The sequence below is a fragment of the Cyprinus carpio genome, chromosome B6 (genome assembly GCF_018340385.1).
Source record: "Cyprinus carpio isolate SPL01 chromosome B6, ASM1834038v1, whole genome shotgun sequence".
Classification (NCBI taxonomy): Eukaryota; Metazoa; Chordata; class Actinopteri; order Cypriniformes; family Cyprinidae; genus Cyprinus; species Cyprinus carpio.
Genome location: NC_056602.1, coordinates 22561784 through 22585305, shown reverse-complemented (window position 1 = coordinate 22585305; position 23522 = coordinate 22561784). Strand labels below are relative to the sequence as shown.

At 35.6% G+C, this 23522-nt stretch overlaps 1 protein-coding gene across 1 annotated transcript; it reads right to left on the bottom strand.

The window, feature by feature from the left end:
- Nucleotides 1-1434: 1434 nt before the first annotated feature.
- LOC109063626 (macrophage-stimulating protein receptor-like) lies at nt 1435-19319 on the bottom strand. Its single transcript, XM_042726325.1, has 21 exons — nt 19061-19319; nt 16796-18066; nt 10604-10777; nt 9946-10071; nt 9623-9793; nt 8540-8700; nt 7933-8068; nt 7595-7731; nt 7294-7463; nt 7079-7173; nt 6793-7002; nt 6140-6286; nt 5891-6044; nt 5651-5740; nt 5290-5496; nt 5095-5175; nt 4642-4834; nt 3713-3811; nt 3397-3562; nt 3128-3264; nt 1435-2707 (listed from the first exon to the last, which is right to left on the bottom strand). Exons 2-21 carry the CDS (start codon nt 17990-17992, stop codon nt 2491-2493), a joined length of 4068 nt encoding a protein of 1355 aa, XP_042582259.1. The 5' UTR covers nt 17993-18066; nt 19061-19319; the 3' UTR covers nt 1435-2490.
- Between the last annotated feature and the right edge of the window lie 4203 nt (nt 19320-23522).

The window sequence follows — 23522 nt, the reverse complement described above, 5'->3', positions numbered from 1 at the left end:
AGGTTTTTGATGTTATCATATGACATTTCTTACCATGTTTGTCATTGTGATGACTCAAACCATGACATGTAGTTGGAAAGACACATGCAAGGTAAGAAACAGAATATGTTCAGAAATACAGTGATTTTCTAGAATAATAATAATAAAAAAAAAAAGAATATTGTAGTTTGACATTTTATTTGTATTTTTTTTTACCGTATTCAGCATTATGGTGGCTCAAACTATGGCATGTAGATAGAAAGAGTAATGCAAAGAAGGGAAAACAAAACAACATTCAGAATTCAGAGGTTTCCTAGAATATAAGATTTGTGATGATTTAACACAAGCTAATACAGTTTGTTGATGCATTCATTTACAAAACATTCAGATTTGACTTGCCTTTTATTGCTGTCACAAGATCTTTCTTATCGTGTTTACCATTATAACAGATCAAAAAGAGGCATGTATATGGTCATGTAAAGAAGGAACAGAGAAGAATATGTTCAGAAATACAGTGATTTTTCCAGAATTAAAGGTGCTTGCTGGAATTTAATACAATACAGTGTTTGATGTATTCATATAAAACTTTGAGATTTGACTCACCTTTTATTGCTGTCATATGACATTTTCAAACAAGGTTGCAATTGTGATGGCTCAAACCATGACATGTTGATGGAAAGGGTCATGAAAAAAAACGTGAACATGTTCAGAAATACAGTGATTTTGCTGCACTTTAACACAAGTTTGACTTGAAACAAAGAAGAATGTTTAAAAGATTCTTTTCCTTAAAAAATGATCATGTAGAATTGATCATTTTATATGAATGAATGTATTTTTATAGAGCTTTACCTACCTACATTAACAGATATCTTGTTCGTCCTAATCAAACACATGACCCAAAGCGACTACAAAACTGCTGTTCAAATCCATGACATCATATAAGTAGCAGAACGTTCAAGTATGAATCTGTTCTATTTGTGGCTATTACCTGTAACCATAGCGACAGTGACTCAAAGATGGCGACGTTCAAAACGACACATTTGCACACAAGAGGGACCCATCTCCACAAAGGTTCGATCGAGGCGCGATTTCCTTAATTAAAGGGATAGTTCACCCAAAAATGAAAATTCTGTCTTTGAGTACAAATCATTTACTCACCCTCATGTCGTTCCAAACCTATTATGTTGAACATAAAAGAAGATATTTTGAAGGTTGCTGGTGATCAAACAGTTGGTGGTCCCCATTGACTTTCATAGTAGGAAAATAAATACTATGGAAGTCAATGGGAACCACCAACTGTTTGATCACCAGCAATCTGTTCAACATAAGAACGCAACTCATACAGGTTTGGGACGACACAAGGGTGAGTAAATGATGACAGAATTTTAAATTATGGTTGTTTTTTTTAATGATGAATTTTTAAGTGATGTAAAATGATCATGTCAAATTCAAATCTTGTTTTTTAGACACTTTATTTACATTGGAAAAAAGGTTAATGCAACTGATCAAACAATTTTTCAAGTACTTTGCGACAGGATTCACACACTGCAGTGGTCAACCATTTGAGGGCAAACAAAAGAGCATGGCTTCAACAACCCCGTTGTCTGTTTGCACAGCATGACAAATAATTAACTGCACTTGAAGCTTTCGGTAAATTAAAAATGAAACACCTAAAACTGTATATGGCATCATAACGAACACAAACTATATGTTTATACGTGAAATTCTGGAGGGGACTGCGGATGGTGTCGCTTGGTGACGTAATGACGTGCCATTAATCGATCTATGTTCTATAACATGTAAAACTGGAACATGAAAAGAATATTTTAAAACCAACTCATGTAAAAACCTTAATCATTATATTGTCTTAATAATTAGATTACTGGTGTAAATCACTTTGTTTATATTCCTGCAGTGCTGGTAGCCCTGCTCCCACTAAAATCCTATTGTACCAAAACCTCCTCCCCATGTATATTAAACATCAAACATTGACAAAGAGAGGGTGACATTTTCACTGGCAGTGTGGTCATAAAAATTATTTGGTCACTGGAATTTTGCCACTTTGTACCAGGATAGAACACAGTGTTATACTATAGTATGAGCAATAACAAATGATTTTCTGTTTAATTTCAGTTTCAATTCATTCAGTGTAAGAAACAATTCCATGTGCTTTAAGAAAGTATAAAAACATAATATTCTTGAATTCATTTAAAAAAAGAAAAAGTTTAACATTTATAATTCATTTAAAAAGTGCACTTGCCACCATAAATGTTAAAATCCCAAAGATGTGACACCAGTTTGGCCATGCGACTAACACCATGCACAAACGTCACAAAAGCATGATCGTCACACGCAAGGAATGTACATTCAGTTTGACACAATTTGGGATTCTCCAAATACAGCAGATCATCTTCAGTGCATGCTTTTTGGTTCCCACACTTCACAGGACCATATGAGCCGCTGAATCCACAGGATGAACGTAGCTCAGGCTTATTTCATTTGAGACCAGGGTCAGGTGGAGGACTGGTCTGAATGTTCAGAAGCAGGTGAGGCTGGAGAGAGTGGGGGGTAGGGCCGGGGCTGGTCCAGATTCACATAGGTGATCTGGAGGTTGACGTAATGTTCCCCCTCTAGACTGTAGTGGATGTCTTGAATGACTTTCACAAGACTAGGGAAACTTGGTCTCTTCTCAGGCTCAGGATTCCAGCACTGCAGCATGATGGACCACCTATAATACAGAATTCAAAATAATTAATTATTCTTTATGGTCTTTTAGTCTATAGCCAATTATGAAGCAACATGTAAAATAAGTGTTTCTGTTGGGTTTTCACAGCTACTTATAATGTTAGTAAAGGTTTTCCATCCAAAAAAGTATATACTTTTTCATGACTTTTTAATTTAATATTTTGACAACAACAAAAATATTAATAATATATTTATCCTGCTTTACTACTTCACCATGATTTGTGATTTTCTGAATGCAAAATAGGTGTTGCTGACATTTAAATGTGGACAGTTTCATCAATTAAAAAAGACACTTTAAAAGACATAATTTTATAATATAAATATTAAAAAGCCAAATATCATTTGATTCTTCATGATATGACCCCTTCACAAATAAAAGGCAGGTAAATATAAAAAATCTTACAGGGAATCCAAGCAGTATTGTGGCTGTAGCAGTCGACGGCCCTGCATTAGATATGTTGTAATGTCATAAGGGTCCACATCAGGATACGGACTGGCCCCTCTCGTCATCAGCTCCCACATCAACACTCCGAAAGACCACTAGAGGGAATAAAATACATGTTACATACAGAATGTAGGATCATACCTAGCTGCTGAAACAGAAATTCCTCTATTGGATACATACCGGTATTCTTGAAATGTTTTGAAAATATTTTCCATATTTAAACTTACCACATCTGATTTGGTGGTGAATTTCTGTGTTTGCAGGCTTTCTAAAGCCATCCATTTGACTGGCAGCTTTGCTTTCTTGCTGTCCTTGACGCTGTAGTATTCCTTATCATAGACGTCACGTGCCATTCCAAAGTCAGCCACTTTCACTGTAAATGACTCATCCAGCCTAGGAAATGCAGTTTCATTACATTTGTTAGATATGTTGTGTCTATACTCATTGTATTTCGATAAGACAACAAAACAGCTGTTTGTTACATTTTGGTGTATGCATACATTACTAGATAAATTATGAAAATTCAGGTTCCCTTTTACTTACATGCAGTTGCGTGCAGCAAGGTCTCTGTGCACAAATTTTTTCTTTTTGAGATATTCTATTATTTTTTTGGCTTGTTGACCAGAGCAAATCAGGTCTTTTCTTTTGTGGGATTCTGAACACGAAGGATATATTTTTACAACATTTCAATGCAAATGTTTAGTAAGTTTACATGATTTTACCTTGATTAAAATGTTACAATTAGTAATGCACTGAAATAAAAATGCTGGGCCAAAAATTCAGGATGCACTTGACTGAAAACGGAATCCAAAACCGAAAATAAATGTTATTTTTTTAATTGATATATTATCAATGAATAAATCTAGATTTTCAACTTTAAGTGAAATGAACATGTAAAATAGTGCATATATTTTGCAAAATGCTGGTCTTGAGGGCTTTCTGTGGTCACAGAATGTCTTTCATGAGGTAAATGTAACATTACGTGACATTGTTCACAAGCTGTTTTATTGATGCATTTTTTGTGATTTAAACATTTCTTGAGCAATTATTTGAGACATAATATATTTCAAATACTGACTCTTTCTGTTTTGTACTGTTTCATTCATGTTTATTTTGTGCTATAACTAGTAGTATGTAGGAAAAGATTATTGGATCATGTGATAAAATTGATCATTTTAAAGCTGAGACTATCTTTCATATTCAAAGTAACAAAGCACAAAGTTTATTGCTATTATTGGATAGCAGGTGTGCCACAAATTCATGAATCTACAGAAAACAGCATATATGAAAAGTCCGGTCTTGTGATTTTTAAGAGTATCTATTAAAAATGAGAAATCAGGTTATTATGAGAAATTATGTCAAACTATGGTTATGATAAGGCTTAAGATGGGGCTAGGGGTTTGAGTCATCAACCTATCATTTCTGATGGTTAAGATATGATAGGATTCGGTCAGGGCTATGTTGTTTTTATGATGGTTAAGATGTGGTTTGGTGTTTGGGTAATATGCCTATGGTCTCCGTGTTTCATGTATGGCAGGATCACCAGGGGAAGTCCATCACTGGGAAGCACAATGCCCAAGAGGGACAGGACATGAGGGTGGTGGAAGGCCTTCATGAAGATTCCTTCTCTTAAAAACTGCTCCACCTCCTCCAGATCAGTGATCCCTTTCAAGAAAATTTAAAAGCATTTCCTGTTTTTTTTTTTTTTTTTTTTTTTTTTCATAATGGCTGGGCATCACAGTGCTGTATGCAAGTAAACGCTAACATAAAATACTGTAATTTCAAAATGATAAAATTAATATTATTCTTTATTATGTTATTTGCCATAACATAATGAAACAAATAACTAAATAATTATCAGCTTATTGTATCATCTACAAGTTTATTATTATTGTACCCCTATTTAACAGTATTCATTTACTTACTATTCAATGATTTGACAGCACAGTGGATCTCTTTTTCATCACTATCAGTAAGATATCCATGATACACTGTTCCAAAATGACCTGAGAAAGATTTGAGAAATATGCAAGTGTGGAATAGAAAGAGAAGGTACTATAAGAAAGAGAAAAAGCAATGTAGCAAATCCAGACAGATTGCCGTTGCCCTAAGATACGTACCTTTGCCGATGATTTGGTCATGCTGGATTTTAACCTTATTATGTGGGATCAAAACATTCTTCACCTCCTCCAACAGATCTGGCCGGAGAGCGGACATAGAGATTGCCTGAGATTGAATCAAAGGAGCTACTGCAGAGTCAGTTGACCCAGCATACGGCAGACTGGAGAATGTTGTGATCGAGCCTTGGAAAGGAGAAACCGTCAGACCTACAGGATGTACAGTTCATGTTTATTGAAGATTGGATGCTCTTTATGAAGATACAATGTACCAAGTTGGGCTTCATACTCTTTAAATTATAGGTACCATCTGGATATGTAAAAAAAAAAAAAACTTCAGGATCAGGATTTTAGGTTGTCTCACCTCTTCTGTAGTCACCATCAGGTGATCTGTCATAATTCTCCACTGCAGTGCGAGTTGAATGCAGCGATAGTCGAAACTGAGCAAGTGCAGCTGCTAACCAAACACATTTTTTTTACATGCACATTCACTATTTTTTTAATTCTGCTTTCAAGTATAATAATTACAAAATATTTTTAAATCGTGTAAAAACAATCATTTAATTTTGGAAAAATTGGAGTCATTTTGTCAAAACGCACTCACATTTCCTTTTCTTGCGCTCTCTTGTCATGGCTACGTAAGCCAGAGCTGCTCCCACGCCAATTGCAGCCAAGATGCCCAGCACCATGCCCACAATAAAATTGCTGTTTGTAGTTACTACTACACCAATGTTATATTCTTCTCCGTTCACTAGCAACTGAGAAACACATGTGACAGAGCAGCGCATCATGAATGACAGATGCAGAGCCAACTTGAACTTATCAAAGCTGAATTCAATAGACAGACTCTGACCTTAACTGGCGCCCCCTTTCTAGGGATAGTCAGATTTTTGGGGATCCTGCAGGTGATCTCATTGTCCAGAACTGTAGCTTTGCAATCCACTCCATTAATTGTCATAATGATTTTCATGCAATCAGACACCAAGGCTAGTTTTTTGTGCTGGAATAAAAAATATGATTAGATTATGATACAATACATCTGGAAGAATAATCTTACTGTCATCATTTTAGTTATAATATAAATTTAGTAAATCATTCATTGTGTTGTTTTTATTTTTTATGCCTGTATATTTTATGTATTCTGGCCAGAAAAAAAATGTATGTGATGAGAAAAAGACAATCAAATAATATTGCAAATAAATTGCTTTTTTAAATATATTAACATTGAAAACAGTTATTTTAAATTGTAATAATATTTCATACTATTACTGTTTTTACTGTATTTTTGATTAAATAAATGCAGCCTTGGTGAAGATTTATTTAAAAAACTTTTGGAATAATTATTCTACAACTTTATCCAGTAGTGTGTGTGTGTGTGTATATATGTATATAACATACATATTATATATAAATATTTTAAATAATCAACATGTGAAGACATGTAGCCTGGTCGGATCATATGCGAGACTTTATTACCACACAATATATGCAACCACTGAGACGTACATGCAGTGAGACTTTGTCCTGCCCTGGGCTGAGCTCAAGCACATTTCTTTCTGTTTCAAATGGGATGGGTTCTCCGTCAGGATGGCAGGTAAACGTCTGAGGCAGGAGGTCCTTGGCTCCATCCAGATCCACAGAGAGGATTCCCGTTGACTCCTCACATGTAGGGCTTTTACACTCCATCTGGTTAGGATTCCCTTGACTAACACACACCTGAGGTACAGCATCCAATTAGTGGCAACATTTAAAACATTTAAACATGGCTCTTTAAAATACAAATGAGTCCTACGGTTTGCACAGGTGCTGTGTTGTTGCCTTTGTAGTTAATTACGGCTTGGGAAACGGAATCCAGGTTCTGCCCGATGATAGTGATTTTTGATCCTTCATTGTAGCAGGACCCCAAAAAAATACATAGTAAAAAAAAAAAATCAATTTACTTTTAAAGACTCAAAAGACTAAAGAAAGTTTAAAAGTAAATAAAAATACTGAATGGTATGACTCACTTTCTAAAACCACAGTTGGGCTTCACAGTCATCACCTCAGGATTCACCACATATCTGAACTTTTTTGTGGCTGAAATAATTGATTCATCAATTAAAACCTTTACATCTACATCTGAAGACTCCACAGCACCTTCAGACCTACAAACAACCGACGTCCCATTGCTGGAGATGCTGGAGAAACAACAGTAGGAAAATACTCAAAACTCAGTGGTTACAAACAATGTACTAGACTGGCACTCTTATATTTCTAAACCTTGACTTATAACTCTTAAACAGTGAATTTCGTAACCTTGGACAATAACCTTTCAACAGGGCAAATTCTATCTCCAAGGCTGACCATTATGCTTCCACCAGCATCCAGATATTTTCCTGACAGGGTGATCAGGGTTCCTCCAATCTTAGGTCCTAAGCCTGGACTGATATCTGTGATTTCTGGGGTTTATGGGAGATAAGAGGTATGATAAGAGCTTTATCAATCTAAAATGGCAAAATACTACAAAGGAAATTGTCATTTTCAAAACTTTCATTTATCCAGTTCATCCGCAGCAGTACCACAATCCAATATTTCTTAATACTCTATCCATGTGTTAAACCATATGTAAGTTAAGTAATTAAAGATTGAGAATGTTTTGATCATTACCACAAAACTGAAGCCTTGTATGCTAGCCTTCCCAGAGATGAAGTATCCACTTTCCACACTCTTTTCATCCACTTGTATTGTTATATCAACAGTTTGTTCCGGCTCTGACACCTCACCATTAATCCTACACACCAGCCTGAGTGAAGAATGAAATTACATTTATAAATACATTTATGTTGTTATTGTTAACCAAAACTATTCAAAATTGGTTTTGTTCATTGAAATAAACCTGACATAAAATAGAATATAAAGGATAAAAAAGAAGAAACTAATAAAAATGACTATATGTACTAAAACTTAAACTAAAATTACTATTAAAACTGAAAATAAAAAAAATAAAAGCTAATTCAAAATATTAATAAACACTATAATAGTATATAAATAATACTAAAATAACACTGATGAGCACATATGTATGTGTGGGGTTACAAAGGTTATCTGTAAGATAAACTAAAGGGTACTGGATATTTTTGGGTGGAAAAATGACAAAAATCCCCAATCTTTCTTTGTTATGCATCTGCCACAACTTCCTCTGTCAGTAGGAAAGAACTGTACTGTATTTATCTTTTTTTTTGTGGAGAAACTAAAATGTGTACGTGTTACTTACTGGGAGCTACTGCTTTTTTCTGGTATAACAGTGCAGCTTCTTTTCCCAATGTAAACCTGGTGAGAGGTTTGAGTGATAGCAGGTCGGGAAGCTGACTGGAAGTTCGAGCCGCAAAGAGTGATTTCACTCTTACCATTTGAGGGAACCGTGCTGGGGAAAAACTGAAAACCAAAAGTGCAAATCTAGTTTTAGGGTTATACATAAAGTTATTAATAGCTTTTTAAAACTAAACACTTTTGCTCAGATGCTTGAAATATACAATCTTATTTAATAAGAAATAGTAATATTGTGAAATATTAGTCAGTACTGCCACCAATAGCCTCATGGGCAGTGCACCAAGTTACAGCACCGTTGCGCTACAGGTGTACCAAGTTCGAATCCCGACTCACAGACCTTACCCCACCCACCCCCCAACTTCTCCTCCTCTCAGATCTAGACTGTCCTATCGTTATAAAGGGAAAATGCCAAAAAAAGTATTTCATAAAAAGAAAAAAAAAAAAGTTAAATATTACTTCAATTTAAAATGTTATTTTCTATTTTGATATATTTTAAAATGTAATTTATTTCTTTCATGGAAAAACTGAAATTTGAGCAGTCATTACTCCAGAGTCCAGTCCTTCAGATATCATTGGAGAAATCATGGTAGTATAAGACTTTTGTATAGTTTGTCAAATTTTAATTTTAATAGTTTATTTCTAAGGACTGGGAAGTAAAGTAACAACCAACAAATGCTCAGCATAGCATCTTACTATACAAGATAGCTTTGTTTTTGTATCACTACATAATTTTCATACTTCCGTTTGTTTTATCTAATTTTACTATCTAAAATGTGGAACACATTACAAAAATTCTTGTTTAACTCAAATGACTTCACAGCCAAAGCTGGCATTCCGTCCAGTGTGAGACAGGGGTGAGAGTCCAACAGATACTGTGGTTGTTAACACAGCCCTGCCCTGATATGACTACAATGACTCTGAAGCAGCCTTCATATTATCAGTACACACTCACTGTATATTAGAAACGCAAACTTAAAAGACAGACAGTTTATTGTGACATTTATTGCCCAATTATGCAATGCGTTACCTGGGTGATTACTGGAGGGCAGGAGTTGCTACTCCACAGATCCTTACACTGATGCATCTGGGAACAGACTCCATCACACCAGCCACATCCCATAAATTTGGGGGCCGCTAAACACACTGAACAGTAGAGGAAATGGGCACAGCCTGGACCTCTGGGAGATACATTTATCAGCTGCACATACAGGATGAAGAGAGACAGGTTTGACAGAAAAATGCAGATGAAAACTATGAGTCACTTTCAGTCTGTATATTTTAAACATTAAACCTGTAATACACTACTGATGGCTGATAAGCTTTTGAACTGTACAGAATAAACATGCATACCTTGTTTCCAACAACAAAGAGCAGAGACTCTGAAGAATGAACGGCAGCTATTTGTGACACTTTCTGCATTTCTTCCACAAGAGAGTAGTTGGCAAACACTACAAGGGACGATCTGCTCAGAATAACCTGAAAAGTAAAAGTTTTTTCAAAACTACACAGCATACATACTCACAGCTACACAATTATGAAATATACATGATATTTGTCCTTAAAAGGGCAAAAATAATTCACTGTATCCATCCAATATAGGGAGCCAATAAAAGCCTGGCTTATAATCGTATTGGCCACTGACTAGCAGGAAAGAAGAAGGAAAGAAGGAACTTTATGGACTTTGGAAAATTTGGATGTCTTCTCTCAGAACTGCAATATATAAACTCAGTTTTCTGACTTTTTTCTCAAAATTGTGAATTACTTAATTCTGACATTTTCCCTTTGAACTGTGAGTTTACACCTCAGAAAAGAATTGTAAAAAGTAAGAATTGTGAAATATAAATGACTATTTAGGGGGAATGAGATGATAGATTGGTGTCTGAAACACTTAAAATAGACCTCAGCGACACATATGTTAGCTCCCCATTAAACTTCAGTAAGGTGCCAATCATTATTCACAGTATTTAAAATGGAATCAGTTTCCACCAAAAAAGAGTGCCCTAATAACCTGCAAGAGCCGTCCATCATCCGTGCCGATGTGTGCCACAGTCTTGGTTTCAATGGTAGTCACCAGAATAGAAGTAAAAAGCACATTGTTCATCTGCCTGTTGAAGAAGTCCACTCTGTAGTAAGGCTTTGCCACCATTGTGGGGATAAACTTGCATTTCACATCATCTGGGTTCTAGACAAAATAAAACAAAATATTGAGTGAATAAATATATTTAGTGAATATAAAACTTTTGTCATGCAACTTTTCATTGCTTTGCAAGAAATACAGTTTTTTTTTAAATCACGGCATACACAGAAAGTGCCAGTCTGACAAAATGAAAACTGAAAAATCAGTAATTACAACAATATAAACTCTATATGTTGTGCCTGCATTTGAAGCTCAATGGACTGTTAAAAAAACAGCTAAATTATTGTACACTTTTTCACATTAAAATTTTTCCTCATTGTCCATTTCCTGTACCATGTTTGTTTCTGATTTTTTTACTGACTTCAAAAGGGTGACACTGTGACAGAAAAAAATGCATGCACTTTAACAGCAACCCCAGTGAAAAGGAAGCAACAACTTTTAAACGGAAGGCTACAGACACCATCTGGCAGTAAAAAATGATTTCCTGCCCCTAAAGCTTGAACCCTTGTACCAAATTAAGATATGAGGGATATGTGCAGTCTGTTAGTGGTAACACTCACTGAATAATTAGAAAGCAAACATCTACTGTCCAGTCAGGATTTAATCTCCATTGCTGTAGAAATGAATAAGCTTAAGAGCAGATGTTGTCATACCGTTTATGTTGACTTTTTTGCTCCCATGGTAAACAAATTTTAAAGTTTTCTAACTTTCCAAAGTTTCAATAAAGACGTAAAGATACCTTAAAAGTATAATTAAAGTGGTTCATACAACACATTTGTGACATTTCAATTAGTCTGAATTAATATGATAACACTGTAAGATTATTTTTAGTTATTGTTCACTGGAAATCTGGACCTACATCAAGGAGGCAAATTCATAAGGAGGCAAATTCATATTGTTGTCTAAACTATGTGCTTATGAAACTGACTGATTCAGTTCTCCAGCCTGGTTGATCCTGCCAGTAACATATGCTTGTCTCAAAGATTAAGCCATGCAGGTCTAAGTACACACGGCCGGTACAGTCAAACTGCGAATGGCTCATTAAATCAGTTATGGTCCCTTTGATCGCTCCACCAGGTACTTGGATAACTGTGGCAATTCCAGAGCTAATACATGCAAACAGATCCAAAACCCATCCGGGGTTGGGGACCAGTCCCTGCCCCGGTCCCTTTGGGGACTCTAGATAACCTCATGCCGATCGCGCACCCACCGCGGCGACGACTCTTTTGAATGTCTGTCCTATCAACTTTTGATGGTACTTTAGGTGCCTACCATGGTGACCACGGGTAACGGGGAATCAGGGTTCGATTACGGAGAGGGAGCACATTCTCTGGTTTTCAGCACATTCTTCAGAATTTCTCTTTGGAACGTTGAGTAAAAAAGGAAAGTGTTTTTTTTTTTGATAAACGGTAGGGATGTAATGATTAAACGTGAGCCGGTTGAAAATCGATTAAAATATGTAACCATTCAAATCAGCTGGGATGCTAAAGTAATCAGAATTCAATTAGGGGTAGGAGTTTATATGAATGTATGTCTGAGGGGAACTTAGTCTTCAGAAAAGTTTAGATGGTATTTTTCATCTTGCCTCTGTATAATGCATATTAAAGTTCATAAGTGCAGCGCTGCTTTGTTTACAGCGGAAACCAAGGAAACGCTTTAAGTGCCACCTGCTGGCAGAGAGTGAATCTGTCTTGTTCAGCTGGTCGGATGTTTCTGTTTCATGCTGATATTTTTTATGTATAGTTTCACAAAACTGAAGTTAAATTATTCTGTTTTTGCTTCAAATTTCGATGTATGCAGCATCTTTGTTTGGATCATGATTAAAATGCAGTGGTTGCCTGCCTCTAATTTGAAATGGAAAGAGGACAGACAAAGCCTTATTTTTAGGGATGCACCAAAATGAAAATTCTTGGCCGAAACCGAAAACCGAAAAAGAGGAAACCAAGGCCGAAAACCGAAACACCGAAAGAAATTATGCCAGTTATTAGTACCATTGCATTTATGGCTATGACTGTGTACTAACTTTACTAAAATCAAGGCATTGCAATTGCATAAATTAAGATTAAAGTTTCAAATAATAAATCAATTACAAATTATGCAAATATTTATTTAGCACATTGCAACAATGCACAGTATAAAATAAAATTCAAACTAAAATGTTTAACTTGACCCCACTCATGTGTTCATTGAAAAATAATGTACAGGCCTACTGGCCCTGCAGAAAGTTTTTAAAATTAAATGTTCTCTCATAAAAACAAAGTGCATTTAGGTCAAGTGCATTTGAAATTTTTCTCTGTAGGACTACTACAAGAAAGTGCATTACTTCTCCAGTAGGCAAGAGGGTTATCACTTCTGGGTATGGGGACTTCAGACAGATAACCATCTATCTGTTGAGCTTGTCATCTGCCTGACATTTGAGAAACATTTGAGAGAGTATATTTAAATAGGGCCAGGGCATAAATAAACATTTATATCAAATTTAAAAAAAAAATCTAGCAGAAATATGGCTACAATCTGATAGTCACATATATAGTAGCCTAAGAACAGAATAGCCTACGTATTATTATTATTTGAGGCACTTTCTTGCAGGATTTCACTTAACATATCAGACAACGAGGGTGCAGAGAGACGAGTCTTTTTGCGCTATGATCTCTTTCTCCGTGCAATACTTTGTGCGCTGCTCCATCTCCGTCTCCACGCGGGTTCTCCGCATCCATCCTGGATCATTTCTCATGCACGCTGCTTTATTTCCGCATCCAAGTAATGGTCTTTATACCGCGGATAAAGTACAGTCGCGATTAAGTGCAGAGGATCCGAATAGATCTCATTGTCAAACGTGTGCTGACAATTTTCTCGTGCGCGCTGCTTTATTTCCAGTACTTGTACTTTTCTTTGTTTTCACTCCGTGGTCTCCCCGAAAATCTCAACCTCTTTGCTTAGGAGACGCTTCACTCAAGTGTTGCGATTAAAAGGAATAACGTCCGCTACAGATGCATCAGAGGAGCTGATGTCTTTAGTTAGCTGCTCAAAGGGGCAAGAAGAGAGAGAATGTTCTCTATTAAGACCCACTGGTTAGAAGCGAACGTCGCGGGGAGCTCGTGGTCTGCGCTATGCAGGTGCACGTGCAGGTCGCGGTTTCTGTTTGCGTCATCGCAGCATTTCGGCCATATTTTTTCGGTGATAAAAGTCTTTCGGCCGAAAACCGAAAATGCACGTTTGGGCCATTTTCGGCCGAAAATTTTCGGTGGCCGAATATTCGGTGGATCCCTACTTTTGTTTATATGAAGAGATTTATTTTATTTGTGTTATTTATTTGATTTGGGGCTTGTTTTAAAATGTCCATTTAGTTTTGTTATGTACATTTACATTGTATTTAAATTTTGTCATTTAGCAGACGCTTTTATCCAAAGCGACTTACAAATGAGGACAATAGAAGCAGTCAAAACCAACAAAAGAGCAATGATATGCTAGTGCTATATTAGTATATTATTATAATGTTATATTTCAATTTCACAAATAAACGAACAGCATTTTGTCCTAGCAATAATAAAAGGACACATTTAATTTAGAATTTGTCTTCAATCTCATTTTGTTAAAAAAAAAATGAAATCGTGAGAGTATTGTGTTTTGTGTGTATTTTTATATCTATTATAAAGATTTTAATATTTTGTGTAATATTGTAAAATATGTATAAAAAAGTAAAATGTTAAAGGAAAAACACAAAAACTATGTAAGTAAGATATACAGGGTGGAATGTCCAGAAATTATTCACAAAGGACGTGTTAAAATCCTATAAAATCTATAACTACAGGACTTTGCATTGTAAATCTGGTTTTATTTCAGCCAACCTCCTCAGTATCCCTGTTTCAACTGGTTAAAAACAAACTGTTGACGTCAGTATTGAACATCCTGACACTACACGCTTTCCCTGATTTATCAGCTCTGGCTCATTGCCTGTTTAAGACTGTGAGAGACAAAGCCATACTCACAACCGTCTGCCACAGAAAGTTCAGTCTAACAGTAAGGTATTGCGTGACGTAATACAGTTCATGTACAAGCATGTGCCGGCTGCTATCTACAAAACCAAAGTGGCGTCATGAATCGAACAACACAACAGAGAATTCCAAACCAAATAACAGTGTATGATGAAGCCTGACTCTCACAGAGTGATCCCTGAGCAAGTGCAGCCACACATGAGTTTAAACAAAAATCAAATGTTTGTGTGAGTCATTTCCTGAAACTGGCTTCACTAACCATCAAATATTCTATGGTCCACTCCTTTTAAGGTATAGGTTGCGAAATATAAACTAGACCAATTATATAAACCCTTTAAATAAACACAAGATGGGGACAAGTCTTAAGGTACAGGAAGAAAAATAAAATGCCATAAAGTTACTCATTCATCTTTTTCAGTTAGGTCATTACTAGGCGGTTGCCAGAGTGTTCTGGAGGTTACTGTAACATTGCTAGGGCATGTTGCGTGGTTGCTATGATGAGGGATTCATAGGGTTCCTAGTGTGTTCTGGGGCAACTGCTCTGGTGTTTGGGGGGTTGCTAGGGCATTGCTAATACGTTACTATGATGTTTTGGGGGTTGCTAGGGCATTGAGAACATTTCGATGCTGTTCAAACCAGCCCAACTGCTAAACAAAACTCGACTAATCACGCTTTTCTGCTATTTTCCCGTCTGTAGGGGATTCTCTAGACAGAGCTGGGTATTACTTAGAAATTGTAGTCTGTTACTGATTACACATTACATGACAAAAAATTGGAGTTAGTAGCATAATCCATTACATAACACCGACATTTTAGGTAATGTAATCAGAGTACATTTTGATTACTTTTACATTACTTTTGACTTAAGTTTATCACATTAATTTAAATAGGATAATCTTGTACCGTATTGATATAAAAATACAAAGAATAATAAAATATATTCCATTCATTGTAATTAACATCATGAAGTGCATTAAACATTACATTACATCAAGGTTTTCCAAACTGGGGTTTGTATAGGAACTGCGGGGGCTTTGTGAGTTTAATGAAAAGCTAATAATTAATAAATCATAAAAAATTCATAAAAATAAAACGCTTTCTAAAAAAAATGAAACAAATGTCTTTGTTTACCTGCATGTCATGTGACCTCTAACTAACAGAGAACCGTGAACATGCAAATGTGATACTTAATTATTAAAATATTTATTTTAAAGATGAGAAAAAAAGTTTGGGAATGACTGCATTACATGTAAATAAGAAATAACGTGAATTTTTGCATTTTAATGTGCAATAAAAAGCCTTCCAAAGACATAGAAATTCATGGTTAAATAAACTTCTCAGTGATAGTTCAAATAAAAATTAAGGTGTTCATCAGTAGTTGATGTAAAGTTTAAATGCTAAGAAAATACTTCTTAAAACTGAAATGATTTTTGTAAATCCAGTGGTCAAGAGACTGGTCTTTGTATGAATGCCCACAAAACTGGAAGACTTTCTGAGTGAATATAAGGAGTAGGCTGGTTTAAAAAGAAACATTTAAAAGCTAAAAAAGAATTAGGGAGAATCAATAAATTATGAATAATGTAATGTCATTGTGTGAATTATATGTAATCATGTAATCCAGTGGTTCCCAATCCTGGTCCTGGAGAACCCCCATCACTGCACGTTTTTGGTGTCTCTCTTATCTGACGCACACATTTAAGGTCTTGGGAGTCTTCACTAATGAGCTGATGAGTTGAATCAGGTGTGTTTGAATAGGGAGACATCTAAAATATTCAATGTTGGGGGTTCTCCAGGACCAGGATTGGGAACCATAGATGTAATCAATAAAAAAGTAACTGTAGTCTGATGATGAGTATTTTAAAATATAATTTAATCTAATTACAAGTACTTAATATTTGGAATCAGATTACATGTAATCAGTTACTACCCATTTTTAGACACCTAAAAGGGGGGAATGGGTTCTCGGGAGCAGGATGGAGAAATGCAGATTTATTAATAAACAAGACCAAACTAACATAAAATTGAATTGCCAATTGTCAATAAGCTGCAGTGAGAAATACAAACTCACCTCATGTGGACACATTTCACAGGGCTGAAAATGGCACAATCCCCGAGAGAGCCGCTCCGTCCGATTTGAACAGCAGGACTCTACCCCTTTCTCAATCTCACTGTTCACATCATCTATTGGAAATGCACACAAGGCAGACTTTCTGATAGGATTCCCCTTTTCATCTGTTTCAGCAAACACCCCATAAAGAATTGGGCGGTCCATCTTCACCCCTAGCTCATCAGCCAGCTCCTTGCCTGCCGTACTGAAATGAGCAGCTTGAACTGAGTTGAACACAATATCCTTAATCCATGAGCTCCTTCTCCTGCGTTTGGGCTCAAAGCGGCACTCCAGAACGATTTCCCTGTACATCCAAGGCTCGCTGTCCTTGATGGGCAGCCGCCCAAGATGGGTCTGCAACTTGGCGTTTTGTTTCATCGGGTTCTCCCACTGTACAGATAAGAAATACACATATTCTGGCGTAGAGAACGTATAGACGTAGTCGATGGTAAATGTATCCTGAAATTCAGGAAGAACTGTCAGACCCTTCACATGGTTGTCAAATCCATTTTCTGTTGCAAGCAAGCGACGAACAGAAAGGGACGGTTTGCCAAAAGATCCAGCAATGGTGGTATTGATGGTAGCTGCAGTAAAGAAATACGTTGAAAAACCATCGTTGACCGCGCTGACCTTTGTTCCCAGAGGACTAGCGACACAGTCAGGACAAGCTAAGGGTGAGTTGGCACTTGCATCATAAAAACATTCAGGGTTTGAGGGTCTTTCGCTTTGATTAAGTTCAAGGATGTTACAGACTCCATACTGTGTGCTCCCACAGACGTACAGGAAGTCTATGTAGCCCTGAGGCTCTAAAACAAGAACTTGGTTATCTGTGTCCAGTGGCGTTCCTGGTTCATTCTCAATATCACATTGACAGGTTTCACAATCTGGACTGCCAACTGGCCCGGTTCTTATTTTCCATAGTTTGGTGAGATTTTTGTCCAAGGCTTCAACCACATTTTGAGAGGCCACATAAACCTCATTAAAATTTTCATTAACAACTATGTTCTGTATGGCTTTTGCAGTTTGGAAAAAAGAGACAGGGTAGGTAACAGAAAAGTTTACGTTCATTTGTGGGACTGTAGGACATGATTTCAGTGCACAGGTCAGATGTATCTGCAACCAGACACATTTTAACAAGGTCCTGGGGCTGATCAACATCTCTGCTGTCCTATGTAGCCTGAGGTGAAAAGATTGCACTGCTACTGCTAACACATGATGAAGATAACCAGGACCTTTGAACAGAAAAAGACAAAAACAGAAGAAAGAGAGATTAATATGTATACTATATAAAAAATCTTGTCAGTAACTTGGCAATAAGACTGCTAAAGTATTTATAAATTTGGCAATAATAATTCTAAAGATCTTCATTATTTTTTTTTTGATTTTTATTATATAGTATTGACATTTATTCCCTCCATTTTGTATATAGCTTATTATACTGCTTTGCTACACAAATCATGCATGCTTATTTGTGCATTTGATAAATTAGTACTGAAATTAAAGTGTGATTAATTTTTGACACCACATTTTACTTTTAAAATGAAATGATGTTTTAATTTCAATGTTATGGGATCAATTTTGTACAATATGCATATTATAGCAAAAAGAGAATATCATACAAATACGTAGCACACAGCTGACCATAGTTTCCACCAAAACAGGCTACATTTATGCATTTGGCAGCTTGAATCCAAAAACATTTTATCAGGTAACATCATACTATAGGCTAGTTAAACTGTAGTAACGTGGTAGACATCACTGTTATCAATAAATATAAATAAATGAACAAAGCTTAAAGGCGTTCCCATGTTTCGTACTTTAATATTTGGTTTTGGAAATTACAGATATGGCATTTTGTGAATTTGACACAAGATGACTGAATATATGACACAAGATGACTGAATATATATCTTTATATACTTTATATATATATCTTTAAGAGAAAGATTTTCACTGTAATGTAGGTTTTAGGAAAGTAGACTACATAAACTCGTTTTAACGAAAAAAATGATAAGCAACTTGTCGCGCAATTTATAACAATCGATAAACAAACATGTCACAGTAACCAGCTTTGATTTTCGCATGGTCAATGAAATGTAAATACATTTAGACTAGGTAGCCTATATACAATGAAATAATAACTAAAAGGTTACCTGTTTCGCGGGTATGAAACAAAACGTCTAAGCACTAAAATGAGAAAATGTATGATTGATTATAAAGGCTCACCTGTGGCCTTTTACCTCTTTCCCTGAAGTCCAATGAAGAGTGAACGTGCGCACATAAACGTCAAACTCCCATTTCAAAAACTCCAAAGAGAACGGTAACAGTGATTGTACTTTAAGTTGTAAATACCTGAGAAAAAAAAAACTCACAAGATTAACTGGTTTCTTCGTACAGGATAGTTTCGACTTCTTGTATTAGCATGAGATAGAGAACGCGGCCAATCCCCCATTCACAGAACACGCCTAAACACCTCATAAGGAAGTGATGTTGCTCAATCCTTCCCTAACCTAGACATCTCCCCAGGGATTAAAGTTAAAATTAAGGCTTGCACACCCCTTTCCTTGTCTACATAGCATTTAAGCGCACATAACATTTATGTCTACAAACATTTGGATTTCCTCGGCTTGTGTTTTTTTAGAGCAATTTGGTTTTATTTGAAGGAATGCAGGGAATTATGTTCCCATGCATGCTATTCTGGGGTGGGGGCTGCTAGGTTACGTCAGTATTCATTCTAATATGTGTAATGGAAATGTTAGCCAGCATCCAATCCACGTTACACCATGCCTACACACTTACAGTAATACACTTTAAGTAGAGATTGTTGTGATATATGGCAAATAAACAGCTGTTTTACACTACTACACTGTTATGTGGTCTCAGAAGGGAGGGGGAGATTATAGTCATGCGTTCTAACATGTGTTTTGGGTGTATCATATTCTGAAGCTGAATGTAAGTGACATTTCAACAGACATAACAGATGATGTAATTATGGATTTCCACGTAAATTAAATACAGATGTTATGTGTTTGCTAATTCCACTGTCTAAGAAAAACAACAACAACAACTAGCCTATTAATTGCTTATTCAAAAATATTTTGTAACAAATTATGTATTTGTCTAAAAATATAATGAATAATAAATCATTTATAAATAATTATTATGTTATTATTATCACTTATTTATTTCTATATGAAAAAAATAAAGAAAGAAATATAAAGAAAAAAAATAGGAATGAGTAGAATGGCATCCATACTTGCAGAATGCAGAGAATACTCGAGACAAACATGTTTCATAATTTAATGTTTTGAAATTATATTGCAAAATTTTCAATAAGTTACATCTTGGTTTCTCTAATTTAAAGCTTAATATATCTCATTTTGTATTTATTATTTTATCTTTATATAATATTTGCTATGCACTATACTATATTATATTAAAATTACAATATAATTCCCGATATATTCTTATTCAGAAACTATTCTTCAAATATGCGGGTTTTGGAAACACAGTATCCACATGGTGGCGCCACAACCTGTAAATTTAAACAACATGTCCTAAATTAAGAAGGATTTTGTAACACATGCTATCCAAATGTAATCCTGTTTGAAAATGAAGACATCAAAACAATATTCTATCAAATAAACATACTCACACTCTAGATTTTATTTTTAATGTTGCAAAGCATTGAGCAATACTAAAAACATGCATGAAATATGTCCGTAATTTGTGGCAATGCAACATAACACACAAATGGCACAAATAGCAAATGTAGATGCTGCTGTTATTGATTATAGTTACACATGTAATATCAGTTACATATACATTGCAACTAGTGTTACTTTGCTTGTAAGCGGAATTTCCAAAGTTGCAGAGAAAGTATACTTCTCTGTTCATTACTGCATTTGAGAACAGCTCAGCCTGTTATTAGCCTAAACAGCCCATTTTGGAAAGCCAGTTGAGGCACAAAGGTCATCCAGACTTCCTTTTGTCAGCTCAAACTCTGTTTGGGGTCTGTTCCGAACTCTTTAGTGTGTGTCTGTTTGCCAGAACGGGTAGAATTAGTTGTTGTTAAACTCAGTAGCCAGTAAACTACATTGGTCAGGAATTTGCGTCATAGCCATTCACACCGGAGTGAATGCTATTCTTCCTCTGTCTGTCTCTGAATGTCCAAAGGTGCAGCTCAGGCCTCAGCTGAGGAAGAGGGTGATACATAAGGTCTTTCCAAAACAAGTGAAAGGAAAAAACGAGTGGTTGTATGATTGTAAGCTGACTAAAGAGCCCATGAAATCAAAATGAGGGTTTTGTGGTTTAAAGTCCATGCCTGTTAGCACTGAGGTCATTTATAACTGAGGAAAAAAGTTTTTTGTTTCCCATTTTAATGTCTGTGGCTTTTTCATTATAACAAACTGTAAGCATAATTCTGTCATTTTATTTACCATTTTATGTCCATTTTAAATATATGTCTTTCAAATGAATCTTTTGAATGTTTTTGAAAGAAGTCTCTTAGGCTACAGCAACCAAGACTGCAATGATCAAAATACAGTAAAAACAGTACAATTTTGAAATATTATTACAAGTTAATTATATATTATTTTATCATTCTAACCATTATGTTCTCAGCATATTAGAATATCATTCCAATATGCTGCTGATTTGGTGCTCAATAAATAGTTCTTATTTTTATCTGTGTTGAAAACAGTTTTTGCTGCTTAATATTTTCTTGGACCCATGATAGCTTAAGAAAAGAAAAAGAAAAAGAAATGGATATTTTTATTCAGCAAGAATGCATTAAAATGATCCAAAGTGACCAAATAAAATTACAAAATAATATAAATTCTGTTCAAAATGTTTCAACATTGCTACTGACCACCAAATCAGCCTATTAGAATGATTTATGATACTGAAGACTGGGGTAATGGCTGCTGAAAATCAGCATGGACTCATTAATTTACATAGGTTTCATTTATTTTTTTAAGATTTTCAAGTTTGAGGTGTAACAAAACACAAAACACTTCCCCTCAATACAGCCAGCAGGGGGCAGCCTATTTCTGCTCTTATAACCTTTATTACACTGACGGATATTGTCAACTTTCTAAAGTCCTTTCTGATGCTTTTACACAGACAAGCCTCTAATTCAGTTTGCTAACTCAATGAATCATCTGTGAAGCATAGCATAGCATTTATGTCACTGGTGTGCAGGAAAAGTTTGCCATTTTACTTCTGGCTTGCATAACTGTGGAACAGTCACAGAAACGCACACAATGTTCCTCTCTTCTTACTTCTCTCACGCTCTCTATCAGTTTTAGTGTACTTTTTTTGCATGAAAAAATAATGCTGCGATTGTATTGCAGAAGCAGCTGCTGGTTACGTTTGAACAATGCAAAATACATAAATAAAACTATATTTTTACATGTTCTGAGGAAAGCATGAGTTCTGCTATTAAGCAAGCAGCACTAACAATAAAAAAGGAAAGCAAAGATGTGCTGTGCATCAATTATGTTCATTTAATAGGAAGAGTAATTATTAGGCAAACTTTATTGACCAATTTTATTGAATATTTGCATTTTATGCTTTGAATTAGCATATGTATCTTGATTTTGTTATGTCTGAAACCAATATAGGCACATTTTTCTGTCTTATTTGCTTCTCTTTCTGACTCTCTCTCTCTTTACTCCCCCTCTCTCTATGTACTTGGCTGGATCTGTGCGCCTGGCAATAACAAGATACATGGAAGGAAGGAAGGCAGGATACTGCCAAACAGCAGAAAATTGATGGAAGTTGAAAAGATGAACCAGGGCAGAAAAGAAAAAAAAAATCCTTGAAGTCTGACTGAAAAACAATGTAGGGCTATAAGGATTGCCATGGTAACATGACCACTTTCCATCTTTCTGACCCTTATAATTAAATGAGCTGTTATTTGCTGCTGAACCTTTAAGAATTCTATGTCAATGTTTTCTTTGCATAAGAAATGGAAATGATGTAGGTATGCTGTCAGCTCCATCCTTTATTACAGTAACAGCCTATTTGAAAAAATAAAATAAAATACATTGCATGAACAGTTTTTTAAATAGACCTACATATATTAATAATTGTTAGCAAAGAAAAAGAAGACTCTGCATGCATGTCCATGTCTATAGCGTGACATCATGCATGTGCAGAAACATGTGTCTGATGGTAAGCAGCAGCATGAGGTAAACAAACCTCACCATTTCCCTTTTTCACTTCCGTGAACTCCTGCTGAGAAGTCCTTAAATAAGTCTGATACCTGAAACACATGTTTGATCTATAATTATGGAGCATTCACATGGAGATGTTTCATGTGCTCAATATTCCAGAATTTTCTTCTGGAATAACAGTGAGAGGAGACTGAGGTGGCTATTTGTCACTCTTACTTCATTAAGTATTTCTCAGAGTGGATTTTGAATGCCAGTTTCTGTATAGGCACATACTTGTCTCTTGCCTACAAAAAAGCTGTTGAACATTTCTATATTGCCTTGAAACATTTAAAATACATGAAAATCCAATCTTGCCCTAACCTGACATGCATGATAAAATAACATTGTCCTGACAACAAAGTTTCCAATATTTCAGTAAAAAATACCACCATTATGACAGTGGCTCTTAACTTAAAGCAACAGTTTTAAGAAAATTAGCTGACAATCTACACAAAAGAAAGCAAAAGGCA

Bases quoted from the DNA above. Each gene is read 5' to 3' on its own strand.
- LOC109063626 (XM_042726325.1), bottom strand. From the start codon at position 17,992: ATGTTGATCAGCCCCAGGACCTTGTTAAAATGTGTCTGGTTGCAGATA. The intron at 8,701-9,622 runs GTAACGCATTGC...TTTGGTTTTCAG, and splicing joins GCCCTCCAGTAATCACCCAG to TTTTTCCCCAGCACGGTTCC. The intron at 7,003-7,078 runs GTAGGACTCATT...GCTGTACCTCAG, and splicing joins ACACAGCACCTGTGCAAACC to GTGTGTGTTAGTCAAGGGAA.